This window comes from Centropristis striata, chromosome 11, assembly GCF_030273125.1.
Source record: "Centropristis striata isolate RG_2023a ecotype Rhode Island chromosome 11, C.striata_1.0, whole genome shotgun sequence".
Taxonomy (NCBI): domain Eukaryota; kingdom Metazoa; phylum Chordata; class Actinopteri; order Perciformes; family Serranidae; genus Centropristis; species Centropristis striata.
In genome coordinates this window covers 32571471-32586449 of record NC_081527.1, presented here as the reverse complement: position 1 = coordinate 32586449, position 14979 = coordinate 32571471, and the positions used below count along the sequence as shown (strand labels likewise).

Sequence of the window (14979 nt, the reverse complement as noted above, 5' to 3'; positions counted from 1 at the left end):
GTTATTAACATATGCTGAGGTTAGCACAACAAGTGGATTGGCGTGCAAGTCAGCCACACTATGACGAGCTCAAATGAAACCTGGATGCTGGTTTCAGGTCGACTGCAACAACCGGAGAGAGAGAGAGAGAGTTGTGTAAGAGATGGGGAAGGTGTGTCGGTGTTGTTTGGTTTCAGTGCTTTGTTTTGTTTGCCCTTTTCTTTATAAAATATATTTGAGTGCGACAATAAAAAGTGACAAAAAACTGTAGTGTTTGATAGTATAAAAAAGAAAATACACAACTTTGCCAAGTGAAAAATAAGAAATGGGTAGAATCATTTACTTTGTGATGAGTTTTAAATGCAACTTATTGTTAAATGCCAGTGGGCAGCAATCTCACCTTCAGTTTGTCAAACTTGTCATCAACATCTTGTAACCACGACATAAACTGCCTGGCGTTGAATCTGTCTCTCACTGACGTTTTGCCATCGTCACCCTGTGAACCAAACACAACAACCCATCAAACATACAGTGTTTCTGCACATCATCTCTCAGAGCTGACTGTAAACAAAACAATGAACTGATGAAGAAACTCATGCTGTTTTTTTGCCTTGTGTTGCCTCTCAAAAGGAAACCAACTACAGGTGTCCCGTCTCAGCTGCGGTAGTTTCATAAACGCTGAGGTCAAAATCAATAAATATTTATTTTAGCTAGTAAGTCGCACGTCAACTGAATTAATCTGGTTTAATCCAGTGATAGGAACCCAAAATAAACAGATTAAGCTGTGATTTACTTGTAATAAGTATGCAGAAATAACTACATGATTATTTGCTTTTGTATGATGCAGATGTGTAAAATAATTGAATTCATGCTTTGTCGGGTGTGTCTGTAAGAAGACAAGCAGAGACATTTTTAAATGCTTTTGTTTTCTGAGTGGACTTTGGATATGTTCTGACAGGCTTTAATGACACAGCATCCACAATGCAAAATTTGCATTGCTTGGCATCTTTGCATTAACTTTGTATGTATTCGAGGTGCACAGAAGATATGTTTTTGGTGTAAACACACTCACAGGTGAACTGACACCAACCTGGACGTCTTGAGGCATGTTGTACACTTCAGCATCCAATAAAACTGTACAGGCACTGAAAGGCAGAGTCTGATTGGCTAGTGTTCTCGCTGCACGGTAATGGACTCGTAAGACTTCCTGTTCATTTGAAACAATCAGTTTTTCCTGAAGGAAAGAAAGAAAAATAAGTCCAATTAATACAGTAAGTACAACATTATATGTGGTATTAAAATGGCATTATGTTTCTTGAGCTCTGATATCCGTTTAAAGTCTTTAGGAGGTTATAATAATAAATCACACAGCTTTAAAACGTCAAGGTTATTTCTTTCCATTTCAACTGCTACAAGTGGCACTAAAAATGTTTAGAGGTACAATAAAAACAAAACTCTGCAGGAGTAAAACGACGTACCCTTTCAATGCTGTGCTGTAGTCGTAGTTTCATCCGCACCACCTCTTGTTGTTTGAACATCTCCTTCAGCTGCTCAGGTAACGATGGAGGTGGAGTTATCTGTTCACAACGACGAGGAGAGGCGGTTAAAATACTTTTATTAACAGCAATGTGATGTGATGAGTCATTGTGCAGATCAATCTATCAGAATAATCTATTTATTATGCAAGTTTAGTTTCCTTTTCTTTACTTTGGACTGAATATTTAGTTGACACGATATAAAACTGCAGATAAACAACAGATATTTCAACAGCTTTGACACTCCCAGAGTGGATTAAAGTTCTTTCACACTTGTACTTCAGTGTATTTGATTCAGAGAAAGAAAACAATGTAATAATTTATTCCCTCCAAGTTCTGGTTCATTCTGTGGTCACTCAAAACAAACAAGAGGAGTAAACATGAAGAAATATAACAGTCATCCTTCATCGTCAGTGCTGAATGAACGCACGCAGGGAAATCTAACTCTGGTGACTGACAGCAGGTCGTGTTAAACTTTACTGAGACTTTTGGATTTATTTATCTTCTCTGGTGTCACAGAGAGCTTGCAAAGAAATAAGAATAGACTGTAGACTAAATAACCACACCAGAATACACAAAGCAGAAGAAAAAAAACCTTGCTGTTTCAACTTCTTTTCACTTTTTGATCTATCAGAAAAAAACCTTCATGTAAGTGTACACGTTTACATCGTTTCCAAAATGATTTCTGCCAAAATATATAAACCTATCACACATGCACAGATCGATTTCTTGACAGTTCAAGATCAGCAGATGGATTTAATTTGTAGTTTTGCTTTTGGATTCTTGGTAAAAAATCAACAGTTGGTGTGGTTGCACACCACAAACGAGGCGAATGAGATCACATGAAACGATTGTTTGGTCTGGACAAGGGATGTCCCCAAAGACTCATTTCCCAGATGTTCAAAGTAAAGTTTAAGTGTACACTAGTCTTCTGGTGTAAAACTACAGAAATGACGCAGAAAATCTAGCATTATAAATTGTAAATCACATTTTTATATCATAAAAATCGTACTGTAAATGCTGCTGAAATGTGTGGCACCGTTTATTATGACCATTTCACATTATCCTATAAAAACATTAAACAACTCATTAAATAGAAGTTTAAAAATAACATTTATTGGAAACCAAACTCTTGGAAAGCTAACAAGTGCCCATTTCTTTTCTTTTTTTTCATAAAGCAAAATATTAGACCAGAAAATCATTTTAATAATAAGTTTAACCTTGGGTGCTGACTAGGGAGTGCAGCAGCATTTAACTGACAACTCGACTAATCAGGCACATCCCTAGTCCAGACCAGAGTTATTCAGATTTCATATAATTTCAAACTAAACAAACAGGTTGAAAAGATCCTGAAATGCAGCCTGAGAATCAGAGCTGGACGATAGGATCTCAAATAAATGTTGCAACGTTAAGCTTTGACAAAAAACTTGAGCCTAAGCACACCAAATTTAAGTAAATTTTTTTTAGAACCTAATAATGGTTGTGTCATTTTGAGTCCAAACTTCTGGAGTAAATAAAGAGTTGGTTTTCAAACATTAAAAGGCAGCTATCAATTATTTAAGATCTGAAGAGAAATGAAGAAGAACTCACTGTTGGTATGCAGAGTTTGCTTAGTGGGTTCCCATCTAAGAGGTAGGATCCGTTGAAGGTCACATATTCATCATAATACTGCGGTGGCTGGGGGGTGACGCTGCACAACACTTTGCGCTTCTCCTCAATCTTCTTCCTGATGTGCAGGAACTCGTAGTACGGGTTGGCCCTTTCCGTCTGGTAGGGCTCAATCTCTTCCAGCTTTACGGAGTCCACGATGGCGGCCAGAGACCGCTGGCCTCGGTCCTTCTCCTGCTGCTGAGTCGTGGGGCACGGCTGGGAGCTCGACACTTTGGGCATCTTTCTCTTGCGTGGATGTGGAACGTGGATGTCCACCTCCTCATCTGCAGAGCGAATCTTGACCTTCGCCCCAGAGGAATCAGAGTCCCGGTCACCAGATTGTGGAGAGGAACTCCCTGATGCGCTACTGCTGCTGCTGCCACTGCTGCTGCCGCTGCTGCAGCTGCTGATACTGCTGTCAGTCTGAGCTGCCGATTGGGCGGCGCTTTGACTCTGCTCTTCACCGGCTGAGGATGACTCTGGTTTCTCATCGGCAGGCGTCACCTCCATCGGCTCTGCGCTGGCTTCTGCTGTAGATTCAGAGGAGGCCTCTGTAGCCACGCTGCCCTCCACTGACGAACTCTCTGTTGCAACAGAAACCGCAGCGGTGCTGTTGTTATCTGAGCTCTGCGGGACATCAGTCATCTCCTCAGCCTTGTGTTCAGGGCTCAAACTGCAGGACGGCTCGCTTTCCTTTTTCTCCACCTGAGCCTCGAGACACGAACCTGCATCGTCACTGGGAGATCTGGAGTTCTTGCAGTCTTGGTCATTTACATCCATGTCCTCCGGAGAACATTTGGACTCGGTGCTTGTTTGACTAAAGCCTGGTAAGGACTCCGCTGCAGTGGAGCTGGGAATGTGCGAACTGGTGGAGGGTATGGGACTTCCTCTGGCCTCTGTTCTGTAGCTCTCCGTTTCCATACTCTCCTCTTCTGCTCCGTCAGCGCTCTCAAGAGGTTCCTCTTTAAGGTCGGAAACATTTGTGGGACCTGGTTCTGTCTGCTGCACCATCTCCTCAACGGAAACAGCGAGCGGTTCCCTCTGCTGAAGGGCTTTTGTGTTGGTGAGCTCTGGCGGCTCAGCAGGTAAACAAGCTGCAGGTGTCGATGGTTGATCTGCATCCTTGCTGCTACACTCTGCCTGTGCACTCTCTGTCAGACACTGGACGTCCTTCACAACAGGAGGATCAGAGGAGGGAAGAGGTTTCTGCTCTGTTGATCCCGTTTGAGAGCTACTGCACTCTGGAAGCGCTAAGCTTTTACTCTGAGGATCTTTGTTTGATATTTGTGACGTTAAACCATCAGGAGTGCTGTTTTCTCTTTCTGTGGCTGAATCTGCAACTGAATTTATACATTGTGGTTGGCTCTCTTCCATTTCTGCTGAGGTCTCTCTTGTTCCCGGCTCCTCTGTGGGCTGGTTGGGCTTTGGCAGATTTTCAGAAGCTTTACCTTCACTCGATGAGTTGGCATCCTCATCCAGAATAGCCCTGAGGTACGGAGATTCGTGTCTGCCGGGCAGCGGCGTCCGATTACTCTGCGATGCGTCTGGAAGACTGTTGCAATCTTTATCATGAACAGGCGGCGATCTGGTGGCCTGAATGACGAGGGAAGACTGGAGGAATGCAGGTTGAGAGTCTGAGGCTTCCAGGTTCATGTCAGAGTCGTATTCGACGTGTCTGGGTGTTAATGTTGTCGCTTGACACGAATCCTCCGAGCTGGCGACGGAAACCAAGGACACGGACCTGGACATGAGGCCACAGCGTTCGCTCTCTGGTCGGGGTGATCTGGTCAGACAGTTTTCCACAGCTGACATGACCTTTGCGCTTATTGAGGGCAGACTCTTTCCATCAAGCGACATTGTTCTGGGGCTGGTGCCGTCCTTCAGGGGTTTATCTCTGCTGTGGGCGTCAGAGGCCTCAGAGCTTTTTGAGCGCATGAGCTCCTTACTCAGACACGGTTCGGTTTTCGTTCTGTCTTTGGGCTTGGTCTTCCCAGAGTCTGCCAGAGGCCGCTGTTTAAGCCTTTCTCGCTCTTTTTGCTTGATTTTCTCCAGGTGTTTGCGATGCCACTGCTCAATCTCCTGGTCTTTCAGGCTGAGCATGCGCTCAAAACTCGTCTGCATTAAGTCGTCGTTCACAAGCCTCTTCTCTTTGGGCTTGGCGTCTCGTGTTGCTGGCGAAGCTTTTGATTTGGCCTTATCTGCATCTGCCTCGTTGGGTTTGACCTTGTTGATTTTGGCCTGCTGGGAGCGGTCTTTGTGTCGGTCCTTATCCTTGTCCTTGTGTTTATCTGAGTCTCTGTCCCGGTCTCTCCTGTCACGATCTTTCTCCGGTGTTCTCACAACTTCCTCCTTTGATTTTGTAGATAAGGACTTGCTGCTCTCGGACAGATAGCTCTTCTTCTCCTCTAAGAGTAGTTTCAGATTGGAGCTTGAGGAAAGAGTTCCATCTTTTATTTTATCTCTCTTTTTCCTTTCACAGTCCTTTTCTTTAGAGCGATCGGATTTACTATGATCTGTGGTCTTCTCAAGAGGTTTTCCTTTCTTATCAGAGCTGGTGCGTTCCTTTTCTCTGTGATCCCCAACACCATATTCTCTGTCCTGCTTCTCCCTATCAGACCGCTTGTCAAATTTATCTTTATTTTTCCTGCTGTCTTCATGCTTTTTGGTTGTGGATAAAGATTTCAGTTTCTCATTCTCTTTGTAGTTTTTATCTCCAGGCGAGTGGGAAGAAATAGCTCCTGTTCTTTCTTTTTCCTTCCAACGATCTACTGAATTCTGTGCTTCAGCTTTGTCAGCATGCTCCGTTTTAACCTTTTTTTCCTTGTCAAGATGCCTTTTCTCCATTTTCTCTGAATCCTTCTCCTTTCCTGGGAGCCTCTTGTCAGTTTTCTCGCGTGATGCTTTTTCAGAGAGCTCCAGCTGTTCTTGATCAGCTGTGATCCCACTTATGGGTTTCTCTTCTGTCTCTTCTTTCATGCTGTTGCTCTGCAGCGTCTCCTCAGGAATCCGCCCTGAGCCGTGGCAGTCCACCCTCTCGTCACGCTCGCTCAGCTTTGAATCCTTTACCTTCTCCTCTTTACCAGCAGACTCCTTCCGCTCTTTTTTCACAGCCTTGTCTTTTTCTCGTTCCTCTCTCGGCCTCTTTTCCTTGCTGCTCGAGTGCTTCTCTTTCGTGTTTCTCTCATCTTTGACAGGAGATGAATCAGAGGTCTTGTGAAGCGAGCTATTGTCTTCACCTTCCTTTTTTACTGGCAGATGTTCATCTGTCTCATCACTTTTGAAAAAATTCTCTTTCCAGAACTCTCTGTCAAACTCCAAATTCCTGTGGCTGTCTTTCCTGGCCTCCTTCTGCCTGTGGCGGCTGCGCTCTGCCTCGTATTCCCTCCTGTGTTTGTCTTTCTCCTTGTGTTTAAGCTTATGCTTCTTCACCACTTTGCCGTCCAAGTCAGTCTTCCGTAAGGCACCTTCACTGCTGTCCACGCTGTTTCCTATGCTGCCCTCTTTGTAAGGACTCGAATGACCATCGTCCCCGTCTCCGCTAGAGTCTTTCTGTTGATGTTTGCTCTTCTCTTTGTGCTTGCACCCCTTGGTGCTGGAGCCTTCAGTGCAGTAGTCTGCGTCTGTGTAGTGGTTGTATTTGACACCGTCCACCGGACATGAACTGTCGCTGATGGAAATGCACATCTTAGTATTTTCCTGTTTGAGTGGTGTTTGTTTATCAGTCAGGCTGTGGTTCAGTTTGGGAGACTTAATGGACGACAAATGAAAGAGGTGGACGGACGAGTCATCTTTAGGACTGAAAGACATCTTAAAGGAGTCTTCCTCCCGGCCCTTTTCTGTGCTCTCGGACACGGTTGCGAGAGAGAGAACCAAAGTTTTGCTGTTCTCCTTCCCGTCCTCTTGGTTTTCCTTGTTTTTATTCTGGCTTTTGCTCTTCCTCTTCACTTTGCCCTTGTCCTTGTCCTTTTGCTCAGCATTCTCCTTTTTAGACCTTGTGTCTGCCTTGAGGCTCTCTGAACTTTGAGAGCAGGTGGGGGAATTTCTTTTCTCTGGAAGGCTCTCCATTTCGTCGCTGGAGGTATCCGAGCTGCAGTGGACTCGAGAAGCCTTCTGCCTTTTGGGCTTTGAGGATGAATCCCCTTTTCCACTCTGCTTTCCTGCCACATGATTCCTCTCTTTCTCCTCCTTCTCCCGCTGCCGTAGTTCCCTTCGGAGGATGTGTCTGTCATTCAGGGCTTTACTGAGATCCTCCTCCTCCTCCTCATCCTTGAACTCGTACTCGTCCAGTCCTAGCACGGACGATGACGCTTTCGTGGCTGGTTTGCCGTCTGAGTCCTTTTCAGTATCAGAGTCTTCCAAGTTGTCATCCACGCTGGATGGATTGACAGACGGAGGGTCTTCAGACTCTGCAGACAAGAGAAGATCACCTTTAAAAATGATATAAAAGTAGAGAAAACACTTTATACTTTCATACAAATTTCATACATTTTCGAGAAAATGACTTATTTCTCAATAACAACTTTAATTATATTATAACTTTTCCAAAAAATACTAAACTGACAATAGACTTTTTATTAGTGTGCATAAGACTGCCAAAACTGTACCCATCTTTATGAGCCTAAATGTGGCTGAAGTAGAGCCCTGAACACAGTCTGAAGTGAAAACACATGTTCACCTTGTGCTGTAAGGTGCACTGGAAAGCAATGTCCAGTAATATTAACGTTAGTATGTTAATATGTAACCTTCAACAGGAGGTCAGCCAAACACTACAGCATTCACTGCATACCTGAGGAGCTTTCTTCTTGGTCCGACAGTGGCACCTCTCCCTTTAATAGCTGCTCCAGCTCCTGAGAATCCGCCACGTCCACCGGGCGCTCCCCGCGCTTGTTGGCCTGGAAGGCGTTACCACCATGACGTAGCAGCAGTTTCACGATCTGTTTAAAACATAACAAGAAGTTAGAATCTGAAGACACCGAGATAAATATTTTTTTCCTATATTTGGCCTGTAACAGTTACATGTCAGACCAATTTATTTAACGTGTAGGTTGTACATGACTGAGGCAGAAATGTTTCAAAGTGCTCACATCTTTGTGGCCGCTGCTTGAAGCATCATGGAGCGGCGTGTCGTCATCCAGACCCTGCGTGTTCACCTCTGCACCCGCTGCTATTAAGACCTTGGCCACATCGTAGTAACCAAGATTACAGGCTTCATGAAGAGGAGTCCAACCTGGTGAGGGCAGAAAGCAGCAATTAACTAATTAAATTCACATTTTACCATCCAGTTTCTCAATTCTAAACATAAGAGATAGATTTCTATTGGGAGATCAGGCGGGCGAAAAAAGACACTATGCAAGAAATGTGCACAGAAGGTAGTAAGATGCACACTGATGACCGCTTTTATTATCTCATCATGAGATATCACCTTTGACTAAGCAGCTGTTATTCAGCTGTTGTCCCCTTCATGTCATTAATAGCTACCATACAGACACGATGAAAGCTGTTAAATGATCACCTCCCAGGGCATCGTACCTGCAAAGTCTTTGACGTTGACGTCAGCTCCCAGGCTAATGAGCTCTTTAACTTGCTTGGCGTCTCCCCGGATGGCTGCCATGTGAAGGGGAGTCTCCCCTCGCTCGTTCCTCTTGTTGACCTTGTCCTTCTGTCGAGACGAGGCGCTGCTGGGGACCTTCTTCTGCACAGGGGTCGTTTGTGAAGGGTGACTGGGGGTAGAGTCTGTACACAGGCAGAGAGGGAAAGCACTTAAATGATGCTTGAAGCAAAAGGCCCACAGCCTGAGATAACTACTTGAAGTAATGTGCGAAGCACTGGATTGTGCAACCAGAGTGAAACCTTTTTACAGACTTGAAAGCATGCGCTTATGTGTGTTTTAACATCGATACCAATCACATCTGTAGGTCAAATTTGAAACAACAGCCAGCAGCTAGTTAGCGTAGCTCTGCACAAAGGCTGGAACAAGGGGATCACAGCTTGCCTTGTTCTATCCAAAGTTAACAAAAGAGAAATAGTCCAGCATGAACTGTTCCTTCAACGAGCAAAGCATTTAAATGAGCAACCACTGTGACACTGGTTTGACTGGAAACTGGAAAACATGTGCTTACTTGTGCCTGTGTGTTTATTTTTAGCATCTATGTGCTACTAGATGCTAAAATTCAGCTACTCAAAACTAGAGCTGCAAAGATCAATTAATTAATTATTAAGTTGTCAACTATTAAATTAATCTGCAACTATTTTGATAACTGATTAAAATCAGTTTGACTAATTCATTTCCAAAAAAGAAAGAAAGAAAAAAAAAAGGATCTGATTCCAGCTTGTTTTTTTCTGGTTTCTTTACTCCTGTGATAATAAACGCAATCTTTAAGTTGTGAATAAAACAAGACATTTGAGGATGTCAACACTGATGGACATTTATCATAATTTCCTGGCATGTTATAGACCAAACAACTAAACAATTAATTGAAAAAATAATCAACAGATGCATCAATAATGACTATAATCATTAGTTGCAGCCCGACTCAGAACCTGTTATTTACAAAAATAATGTCAAACAACTTCTCTGGTTGCATATTTGACGGCAGCAGTGTTAGATCAGAGGAAGATTATACAGCTAAACAGCTTTCTTTCCAGTTGAGTAGCTACATTAAATATCAGACATTACCCTATTCTCAAACAACCTTGAAATATTAGAGAGCATGTATCTGAAAATGCTCTGAGGCATGACTCATCAAAACAGCAAATATACTCTGAGCCATCTTGAGGATGTGATTAAGGTGAGAGGGCAAGCACACAAACCTGGACTGTTGGCAGTCATCTGCATTAGGAGAGCCATCTGTTTGCGCTCTGACAGCGGATACCCAAACAAAAGGTTGGGAGCCTGGGACTTCTTACCCCCTGCCTCCTTTTTCACCTTCTTCTTGTCTGGTCCATCTTTATCTGCAACACAACCAAAAAAGATCTTAGAGAGCAGTACAAAAAAAGAAACAGCAGCATTTTCATTGTCACAGTGACACTGTTTTCCTCTTTCCCTTGTATCTGTTGAGAACACGGAGAAACAGATGACAAGCATGAGGTTTGAAAAAGAGACAAAAAAAAGACAGCATTCTCATAAGCCAGCCAAGTGCCGCCTGGTCTCCATCAGCCGGTTGTTACTAAACACAGACATGCGTGAGCTGTAACGGGGCAGATGCAGGGCGAAAACACACACACGTGCATGTGTGTATGTGTGCGTTTACAGCAGCATAGTGGCGCAAAGTGGGTGACGTGACTTGTAGAGGACATGGGGGCTGAGGATCGGGCTGCAGCGATTACCTGCGTATATCCTGCAGGGAGGCACTAATCTCTCTCCCCAGGTCTCACTCGACTGGCCTGGGTCTGAGTCATCTACAGTGCAAAGCAGAGAGGATGGGGAGGGGAGAGGAGGGAGGGAGAGCAAGGGGGGAGGTGGAAGGGTGGGAAAGCACTGCATTAACGCTCACTCTCTCTCTCTCTCTCACCCTCCTCCTCCTCCTCCTCCTCTCACATGTACTCAAATACAGACAGGCACAAAGGCAGACTCGCACAGATTATGAGTCATGGCAACACAGGAGACAGGAGAGAAGATCCGACGTGGTCAGCAGACTCATTACTTCCCCTTTTTCCTACAGCCGCTCAACACAGGACCTGAGAGGGGAAAAGCTGCTGAAAGGCAAAGCCACCCTCTGTGCTAGTTTAGCTTTATAACCTGCGCAACACAAATTAAACTCAGTGAATTCAAAATTGAGGGTTCTTGTCCTTCAGAATGACGCAGGACCACCACAATGAAATGCTCTACAGAGGAGATGAAGGCAAATCTGCAGGACTTCAAACTGTAATTATAGCTGAATGATACACTAACCTATTTTTAACTTCTCAAATCTGATATAAACATACAGTAAACTTCTAAATGACAGAAGCAGAATAGTTTATTTACACAAGTAGGAGAGGAAACATTAAGACTTCAAGTTCACAATGTCTCCAATGTGAAGAGGAGCAGACCAAAAACTCAAATATCAGCATCACACATCACAACTGCATGGACAATAACAGGTCTCAAAAGAAAAGGCTGCTTTTCTACATTTCTTTTTTTATTATTTGTCGACAAATTCCATAAAAAGACCAAAACAAACAATGTGTAAGTCCACTTCACAGTTCTTTTTGGACTTCTTGCCTTTATCTAATAATTGAGCTCAAAACTGACAGGAAAAGAGGAATAGAATGGACAACATGAAGCAAAAGGGCCAGGGGTTAGATATGAACCTGGGCTGCTGTAGTAAGGATTCAGCCTTAATATAAAGGGAATACGCTCCACCACGTAAGCGGCCAGGGCGCCCCCACGTCACAGCTCTTCCCCATCCAAAAGTTCCTCATAAATACATAATTCTTTCACAATGGATCACAAATATATAGCTTTATTTTATAAAGAGTCTCCGTAATTTCCTAAAACAGTTTAGCCAATGTTACTTAACCAAAAATGCATTTGTTGGGGACTACTTTTAGCCATGGATTAACACACATTTGGTGCTTTCGGAATATTACAGCTCCAGGATGGTGTGTGCATGACTCAGTCAACATTAACTACCAAGTCTGACAGTGTGGCTTAGTTTTTGTACAACAATGGAGGTTTTGGCCACACAGAGAATAATGTTAAATGGGAACAATTGATTGTTGGTTTTGGTCTTTTGAAGGGATTTGTTCCCACTGGTAAAACTACAGAACATCACCAGCTAATCAATTAGACTACATATCTGGAAATAAAAAAATTAAAATAAAAAACAGTTGCAGGTCCTCATTTTATATTTTCCCAAGAAGGTTTACAGCCAAAACTCAACTGTTAAACTGCTTCCAAATAAGTTGGGACGCTGTAATTAAAGTAATATAAACAGAGAGCAATGTTTTGCAATCCTTTGTACTGTATTCAATTGAACCAATGTTTCAAAGACAAGATATGTAATGCTCAAATTGGTAAAATTTTGTATTTTGAAAATATGTACATTATCCCGACTTATTTAAAATCAGGGTTACATAATTTTAAAAACCATTCTCCTCGATATTTGTATGTTCCCCTTAACTTTTTTTTTCTCAAGCCTTGTAGTACAAATTGGTGTACCTGTCAAAATTTAACACAATACGCCACAACTTCATCAAGGAGGTCAGATTATGATCCTGATGCAAAAGAAGTTGAAACCCATTGACCTACAGATAGTCCCTAAAGAAGACGTTCAACAATAGGCCACCGGGGGGCAGTGTGGGGGCATGGCAGCTAGCCAGGAGCACGGCTGTTGAAACAAGGAGCAAGGAGGAGCAGCAACGGCTCTTACCGGTGTCTGAGTCTCGCTCCTCGGTCCGGAGCGGACTGGCAGTGAAGGAGAGCTTGCGCTTCATGGAAGACTTGGTTTTCCCTTCCTTCCCCAGCAACTCACTCCGGTCCAGCTTCGGAGTTTTGGTGAAAGGGGACAACTTGTCTTTGCTCTGTGAGAAAAAAAAAAAAAAAACTAATCAGACATTTGAAACACCAAAGGAGTGGCTACATTTGTGACTCAAGTCTCTGTGTGTGTAAACAATACAGTCATGACAGTAAATAAACTGAGACGGCCCCATTTAAAAAGCTCTGTTAACTAGCTCGACAACAAAAAGGTATGAGCTTACCGTGCAGCTAGTATTTCAGATGAGACTAAAGCTTCCTAAAACACGACACTAACACAACAAAGTGCAGATGATTATATTACAGGCACAGTGTTGTGTCTCTGCAACATATTGTTTGGGTCCTGGCGGCAGCAGGTTTGCCTGCATGACTCAGTAAAATCTTATTCCCAAGGCATGGTCTGTGCCAAGTGAAGAGTAAAAGATCAGGAGTGACTCGTTTTTTTCTGTTTACACACAGAATAAAAATATGAAAGAAAATGACGCCTATTTGAATGGTACTGGGCTCATTGGAGTGTGAGAATTTTCACTCCCAGAGCAGCATTAAATACTAATAGAATAATTAGATTAATGGCTTCCTGTTTGAAAAAACTACGAGACAGATAAGCCTCCCTCTATGCTCACATTTTGATATTTCATGCTGAAACAAACATTTCACACAAAAGATGCTACACTACCAAAAGACAGCAGAAAATAAAGGTACCTTCAACTTCAGGATGACTTTGCAGGTCTGACAAAGTTAAAATATTCTATAGGTGTAATTTAGTGAAAATGGAGGATTTACAATGAACTATTTACATTGAACACAATCTTGTTTACACAGGAGCACACTCAATGCTTAACAAAATAACTGCCACACTGATGTTGGTTACATTTCTTTTGGTGACCAAAGTCTGGGCCATAATAAGGCTAAAAACACAACAACACCCACTTCACAAGAGAGAAATTGTTAAATTTGATCCCTCCCACATGCAGCTGCTATGTGCTTTTATGGATAAAACTTTGGTTTTCTTGCATCAATTAAAAAATTGTTTTGCATGCGCATGGAAAGTCTATCTGGATTCTTCTGAAAATACTAAAAAGTATGGTAAGAGTGGAGGAAATTAAGGAAAACACTTCAGTGAATCATATGTCACCAAAGTCATCACCCACTGTATCAGGCCTAAACAATACACCAGTAATATCTGTGTTATCGCAATTGCGTTTACTGGGTTCTTGCACTCTGATTTGCAGACAAAGCTTTTTCGGTACCAGTACTTCAGCGGGCTGCACTTTGGTGCAGTAAAATACATTTCTGGCAGGAGGAAAAATGTCTGCAGTGTGGTGCTTCTTTGATCTCAGTGAAGCAATGTGCCAGCTGTGCAAAGCTGAAGTGTCTGGCAGTGTTAAAGTAGACGAAGGTTAAGATGAAGCACTTCTGCCTTAAAAATAAATGCACACATTTAGTAAATGGCCGTTCTCATTTATGAAGGCTGGAATTAGTAAGGGTTGGTATAGAAATATGGACAATAAGACATTGTTAGATTGCTGTCGAATCATATCTCATCAAATGTTTGCATGAAAGTCAACATGTTCACGTATGGCTGTTGGCACACAGTGAACTTTATAAAGCAAATAGTTACAGAGAAAAGTGTAGCTAGGAGGTTACATGTGCTTCCTGTCAGTACCCAGATGTCTGTGTACAGGTGTTTCAGTGGTTAATGTGTGTTTACAAGTCACACTTGTCTGTGAACAATAAAAGTGACAAGACATAAAGCATACAGTCTTGTATGCTTTATGTCTTTTTTGTTTTGACAAAGCAGAGGCATCTCGATAAAAAGTGAACCTGTTTGATCATTTTTCAGACTAGCAAGATAGCGATGGCATTAGTTGATGAGGTGTAATCATTCCGAGTCCTGATACGTTCAACACGTGTGTGCTGGTTGCTTAAAACCAATACGGCAAAGGCCAAAATGCTGAATTCAAAGCTTCCGAACTGGAGTCCACAAACCAATGAGAGACATCAAGGTGACTATGTCCACTATTTTAATAAAGTCCAAAGTTTTAACTTCACCTTCCAGGATTGACTCAACTTGCTTGGAACCTCAACCAAGATGGTTCTTAAAAAAGTACCAGGTACTGTCTACAATCTTTGCCAATAGAAAACCTAAAATGAGTGAGTCAAATTGAACAGAGCTGTGCTGTACCATGCAGTGTAAATGCAGCATTAAAATATTTTGTTATCAGCTGATTTCAAAACCATGAATCAATTAATTATGAGCTGATCTGCACAGTTCAGATCAGAATGAAAATAAAATAAGCCAAAACGAAATGGAAGGAGGGCAAAATGAAAACACAAAAATACATTTGGTCATACACT

At 42.7% G+C, this 14979-nt stretch overlaps 1 protein-coding gene across 7 annotated transcripts in view; it reads right to left on the bottom strand.

Annotated features, from left to right (window-relative positions):
- ankrd12 (ankyrin repeat domain 12) overlaps positions 1 to 14979 on the bottom strand; it is a 35119-nt gene that overhangs the window by 1379 nt on the left and 18761 nt on the right. Inside the window, exons 3-12 of one of the 7 annotated variants that reach the window (XM_059344929.1) lie at positions 12518 to 12668; positions 10491 to 10562; positions 9975 to 10115; positions 8694 to 8897; positions 8249 to 8391; positions 7951 to 8098; positions 3105 to 7591; positions 1458 to 1556; positions 1052 to 1213; positions 380 to 475 (exon numbers count right to left, since the gene is read on the bottom strand). In XM_059344929.1, the coding sequence (XP_059200912.1) occupies positions 380 to 475; positions 1052 to 1213; positions 1458 to 1556; positions 3105 to 7591; positions 7951 to 8098; positions 8249 to 8391; positions 8694 to 8897; positions 9975 to 10115; positions 10491 to 10562; positions 12518 to 12668 (5703 nt within the window). The remainder of the gene's footprint in view (positions 1 to 379; positions 476 to 1051; positions 1214 to 1457; positions 1557 to 3104; positions 7592 to 7950; positions 8099 to 8248; positions 8392 to 8693; positions 8898 to 9974; positions 10116 to 10490; positions 10563 to 12517; positions 12669 to 14979) is intronic. The other 6 variants (XM_059344930.1, XM_059344931.1, XM_059344932.1 and 3 more) reach the window with 6 other exon arrangements.